The sequence below is a fragment of the Orycteropus afer genome, unplaced genomic scaffold (genome assembly GCF_000298275.1).
Source record: "Orycteropus afer afer isolate SDZICR_OR568_19922 unplaced genomic scaffold, OryAfe1.0 scaffold00206, whole genome shotgun sequence".
Taxonomy (NCBI): Eukaryota; Metazoa; Chordata; class Mammalia; order Tubulidentata; family Orycteropodidae; genus Orycteropus; species Orycteropus afer.
The window spans coordinates 2,858,626-2,864,991 of NW_006921793.1; the positions used below are offsets into that span (position 1 = coordinate 2,858,626).

The 6,366-nt window shown below is 35.3% G+C and overlaps 1 protein-coding gene across 1 annotated transcript in view; it reads right to left on the bottom strand.

Moving 5' to 3' along the window:
* TM9SF2 (transmembrane 9 superfamily member 2) overlaps positions 1 to 6,366 on the bottom strand; it is an 86,444-nt gene that overhangs the window by 58,868 nt on the left and 21,210 nt on the right. The window contains 2 exon segments of the mRNA XM_007948169.1: positions 974 to 1,067; positions 3,342 to 3,409. Coding sequence (XP_007946360.1) covers positions 974 to 1,067; positions 3,342 to 3,409 — 162 coding nt within the window.

Here is a 6,366-nt window from a genome sequence, read left to right on the forward strand (position 1 = left end):
AGAGGTAACTATGGGGAGGAAGTGGGAGGGGAGCTGTTGCATTGTGGTAAACTGTGGTCAATGTCATGAGACAAAGTATATGTGGACCGCTGTATGGAAAGTGAACTTACTCTGTAAACCTTCACCCAAATCACAATAAAATAAATAAAGAAAGAAGAAAGCCTTTTAGTAAAATTAGAAGCTCAAACAACAGAAATTATAAAAGTGATAAACAAGATTTGGGCATACTTCATTGTATTATACTTTGAATCATTGTGTTTCACATATATTGCATTTCTTACAAATTGAAGGTTTATGACAACCCTGTGTCAAGCAGGTCTATCAATGTCAGTTTTCAAGAGCATGTGCTCATTTTGTGTCTCTGTGTCACATTTTGGTAATTCTCACAATATTTCAAACTGTCTGACAATTCTATTGTTCACTGAATAGGATGCAATATAGTGTAAACCTAACTTTTATATGCACTGGAAAATAGAAAAATTTGTGTGGAAAAAAGAAGAAGAATGAAAAAAAAAAAAAAAAAAAAAAAAACCCAGAAATGTTAGCTTATCAAAAATGAGAGAGCCCAAGGCCTAATGGTGTATTTGTTAATATAAGTAGTCTATAGATGCTGCGTGCAAAGAGAAGAAATGAAGACTTAGAAGGAGCTGGAACAACTTTTCATGACTGAAAGCTGGGTTCCGGGTCCTACTGTGAGGTGAAGCAAGGGCCTGAGCACTTTCCTTTAGGCTATTGCTTTTATCATTTATAATACTGGTTGTATGAGTGCTTAAGACAGACTTATCCATGACATGTCACCAGAAGGAAGAGAGTCTCTCTGAACTGTGATTTTAAGAAATTTTTCCTGGATGCAGGAGGAAAATGAATTCCACTTTAGCAATGAGAGCAAAGTTATCTCAAGCTTTTCTCTTTTAGTGTTAAAAAAAAAAAAAAAGTTTTAATTAAATAATTTTTATATTATCTACATACAAACCTTGTATGGTGAAGGTTCAATTCTTTCTCCGAATAATACCTGACCAAGATTTTCAGATGGGCGTTTTCCTTCTGATGCTTGGCAAAAATCAAACCTGGGGGAAAGAATAGTTAAAATTTTAAATATAAAAGGAATAATGAAATTATCAAACACTTAGTTTTTCTTGAGCAAACCATGTACTACTAACCATTCCAGCAGCTCTAATAGATAAGAAATACATTCACACTCCAAGTTCTATGTACCACATCTACCTAAAACAAAACAAAACTCCTGAAAATAATGCCTTAGAATACTTTGATTCCTGAATAATGCTCTTGAAAAAACAAACCTATCATCAAGTTGATTTTTACTCATAGTGACCCTATAAAACAGAGTAGAATTGCCCACAGGGTTTCCAACAAACAAAAACTAGAAAAAATATTTAAGTTTCCAATAGTTAAATATGGTCAATCCATACATGAATTTTATACTCTCTTCTTATACATATTTAGGCATGTAAATCTTAGAGGATAGTCTTACTTTTTTTGGGTGTGCTTTCCTCTATGGTAAACGTATAGTTTCATTCAAAATTTTTAGATATATGAGAAATTTGGAAGCTAAGAAATACAACAAGAAGAAATATTTAGGAACTATGTTGTACCTAATATGGCATACAGTGGTTAAACATATATAGTAACTTGTGGTTGTATGTACAAAGATGTTCATGCAACATTTTTTACAATAAAAAACTGGAAACAATCAAGTGTTCATAAATAGGAAATTAGAGAAAACATTCATACATGGAGTCTACACAATGTAATCAATACAATCTCTACAATGAAATAATACCCAGCTACTAAAAAGACTATAAAGAATGAGAATTCGAGAACATTTAATTGTGCTCATGAGGAACAGGTATACAGACCAAGAGGCAATCATTTGAACAGAACAAGGGGCTACTGTATGGTGTAAAATCAGGGAAGGTGTGCACCAGGGTTGTATCCTTTCACCCGTTATTCAATCTGTATTTTGGGCAAATAATCTGAGAAGCTGGACTACATTAAGGAAAATGTGGCATTGGGATTGAAGGAAGACTCCTTAACAACCTGCAATATGCAGATGATACAACCTTGCTTGCTGAAAGCATACAAGACCCAAGTAAGGAGCACTTATTGATGAAGATCAACGACTATAGCCTTCGCTGTGGTTTATACCTCAACATAAAGAAAACAGAAATCCTCACAACTGGACCAACAAGCAACATCAAGATAAACAGAAAAGACTGAAATTGTCAAGGATTTCATTTTACATGGACCCACAATCAATGTCTGTGGAAGTAGCAGTTAAGAAATCAAACAATGCATTGCATTGGGCAAATCTGGAAAAGACCTCTTTAAAGTGTTAAAGAACAAAGACACCACTTTGAAGACTAAAGTGCACCTGACCTAAGCTATGGTATTTTCAATCCCCTCATAGGCATATGAAAGCTAAACAATGAATAAGGAAGATCAAAGAAGTGATGCATTTGAATCATGGTGTTGGCAAAGAATACTGAATATACCATGGGCTGTGAGAATAACAAACAAATTTGTCTTGGAGGAAGAACAGCCAGTTTCCATCCATGCTTTAAGCACATATACATATATGTAATACATTTTTGTTTCAAACTAAAGTAGGCTCACACTATTATATTTGATTTGCACTTTATTTTTCTCACTGGATCTACTGTGGACATCTCAGTACATACATAGCTACATCAGTCTATTTAGTTGTTCCTAAACAACTAGCGACCTTATATGCAATAAAATGAAATGCTGCCCAGTCCTGTGTTGTCCTCACGATCACTGCTGTGCTTGAGCCCATTGTTGGCAGTCACTGTGTCAGTCCATCTCATTTAGGTCTTCCTTTTTTTGTTGACCTTCTACTTTACCATGGATGCTTCTGGCATCACTCAATATTTTATCCATAGAATCTTTCAATATTGCAACTCGACAACTTCTCTAGGGTTTATTAGGTTAGTCAGATAAAAAATATGGAGGAACAGACATCAAAGTATTTATTTCTGGGGAATGACTTAGTACCTACTCAGGTAAAAAAGGAAATCCATTGTTTCAGTTAGTACTTCTGTACTAACTGTATGTCAAAGCAACATAAAATGAAGATCACGTTTTAAACCTACTTTGAAAGTAAAAAAGGAACTGATTTGAAGGCAACTGCTTGTTTTACAGGTTGGAAGTAGAAAGTACCTCCTAAAAACACTTTTAAGTTCACTATTGTTTTAAATGCATATAAGATGATCCATAACTTTAGAGAAAATTAGGATCTAAATGCACAGAATTCTGGTAAGTCAACATGAAATTTTATATAAAAACCAAGTTGAAAAACTTACGCTGTATATTCATAAGGAAGAACAGATTCCACTGAGTCAAGCCTGTTCACAAATAGTTCTATTTCAGCCTGAAATGAAAAAACACAGAAGTAGAACATGATCAACTGTAGTTAAGACTTAAGTCATACTTTTAGAATTGGAAAAGAATTTGACATGTGAAATTTTACTCTATTCAACTGTCATAATCATCTAGTGCTGCTACACAGAAATACCATAAATGGGTGGCTTTTGCAAACAGAAATTTATTTTCTCACAGGTTTAGGAGACTGTAAGTCAGAATTCAGTTATAAGGGAAAGGCTTTTTCTTCTTGCCAGATCTAGAGGAAGGTCCTCGTCTGTCTGAAACTTCTGCTCCTGGATGATCTTGTGTACCTGGCATTTCTCATCCTCCATCTCTGCTTACTCACTTGCTTGTTTAACCTCTTTTATACCTCAAAAGATATTGACTTAAAACATACTCTACACTAATCCTGTCTCAATATAACAGATAACCCATTCATAAATGGGATTATAATCACAGACATAAATATTAGGATTTACAACACATATTTTTTGGGGACACAATTCAATCTATAACATCAATCCAGTTAAAATAATTTTCTTATATATCCACTCACTTAGTGGATTTATATACATTTAAATTATACCAAAATAACTTGCAGTTGCAAATAACTCCAATATTTTTTAATGTGTTTCAACTCTAAAATTTCTAGAAACTTAAGTATATGTCAACTAAAAGCATTCGTTATTTTAAAGATGCTGTCTTTAAAAAATCTGGTTTCTCAATTGAATATTTCACTCTGAAGTATATATATATTTTTTAACTTCAATATAACTTTAAATCATTCTCACAGCAACCAAAAACATGTTGCCAAGTTGGTAAGAAATTTCTGTATCAACCATAATCCCATGCACATATCCACTCGTAAGTAGATAGGCAATATCATCTTTGTTGTTCTGTGCTATCAAGGTGAGTGCAACTCACAGTGATCCTGTGTGATAAGAGTAGAACTGCCTCATAGGATTTCCTAGGGTGTAGTCATTATGGGAATAGATGATCAAGTCTTTTCTCCCTTGGAGCTACTGGTGGGTTCACACCTTTGGTTACCAGCTGAACATTTAACCATTGCTCCACCAAGGCTTCCTGGTCTAACTTTAGAGGATTGCTTTGATCAATGTGAGAACACTGAACTACTGGGAAATAACAGTGAAGAAGTTCTCAATGACCAAATCAAGTTCAACAACATAGGAAGGAAAAAAAAAAATCTGCATTAATTTCTTAGTAAATATGGGCAAATTAAAAGCTACCACCTTTCTACAGTTGCTAATTTAGAGATCATCTCAAGAACAGATTTAACACACTGAACACCAGTGACTGAAAACCAGATGAATTATGGGATGACATACAAAAACATCATAAAGAAAGAAAGCAAAAGGCCATTAAAAAGACAGGAAAAGAAAAAACCAAAAGGGATGTCACAAGAGACTCTGAAACTGGCTCTTCAATGGAGAATAGCTACACCAAAGATAAAAGATCTGAACATTTCAAAGAACATTGAAGATTTCAAAGAACAGCTCAAGAAGACAAAGTCAATTATTACAATTAAATGTGCAAAGATCTGGAGTTAGAAAACCAAAAGGAAGAACACATTTGGCATTTCTCAAGCTGAAAGAACTGAAGAAAAAATTCAAGCCTCGGATCACAACACTGAGATATTGGTTTAGGTGTTGATTTTGGCTCTTTCTTCTTTTTTGGTGTGTACATTTATTGCTACAAATTGGCCTCTGATCACTGCTTTTGCTGTGTCCCAAAGATTTTGGTATGTTGTATTTTCATTCTTGTTTGATTGATGGAATTTTTTAATTTCATTTTTACTTTTTCTATTACCCAGTCATTCTTAAGGAAGATGTTCAGTTTCCATGTCTGTTCTTTTTCCATTAATCTTCCTATTGCTGTTTTCTAATTTTATAGCACTGTGATCTGAGAAGATGCTTTGCAGTATTTCAGTGTTTTCAAATTTATTAATGCTTGCTTTACGTCCTAACATATGGTCTATCATGGGGAATGTTCCCTGTGTACTGGAAAAGAATGTATATTGTGCTGTTGTTGGGTGAAGTGCTCTACAGATGTCTATAAGGTCAAGTTGGTGGACCACACTGCTTAGGTCTTTTGTTGAGTTGCAATACTGAAAGATTCTGAGGGTAAAATATTGAATGATGCAGGAAGCATCAAAAGAAGATGGAAAGAACACAGACAGTCACTATATAAAAAAAAATTGGTCATTGTTCATCCATTTCAGGAAGTGGCATATGATCTAGAACCAATGGTATTGAAAGAGGAAGTCAAAGCCACAATGAGAGAACTAGCAAAGCACAAGGCTCCAGGGACTGATGGAATACCCATTGAGATGTTTCAACAAATGCATGCCATGTTGGAGGCACTTAGTTGTCTATGCCAAGAAATTTGGAAGACAGTTACCTGGCCAACTGACTGCAAGAGATCCATATTTATACCCATTCCAAAGAAAGGTGATCCCACAGAATATGGAAATTATTGAACAATATTATTAATATCATGTTGTTGTTGTTAGGTGCCGCTGAGTTGCTTCCGACTTATAGTGACCCCATGCACAGCAGAACGAAACACCACCCGATCCCACACCAGCTCCATGATCCTTGCTATACTTGAGCCCATTCTTGCAGCCACCGTGTCAATCCATCTCATCCAAGGCTTTCCCCTCTTTCGTCGACCTTCCACCTTACCAAGCATGACATCTTTTTCCAGGGAATGGTCCACTCTGACAAAAGGACCAAAGTAAGTGAGACGAAGTCTGGCCATCCTCACTTCCAAGGAGCATCTTGGCTGCACTAATAGGACAGATCTGTTAGTTCTTTTGGTAGTCCACAGTACCTTCAGCATTCTTCACCAGCACCACAACTCAAAAGCATCAACTCTTCTTTGGTCTTCCTTATTCATTGTCCAGCTCTCACATGCATACAAGGCAAATGGAAATATCATGGCCTG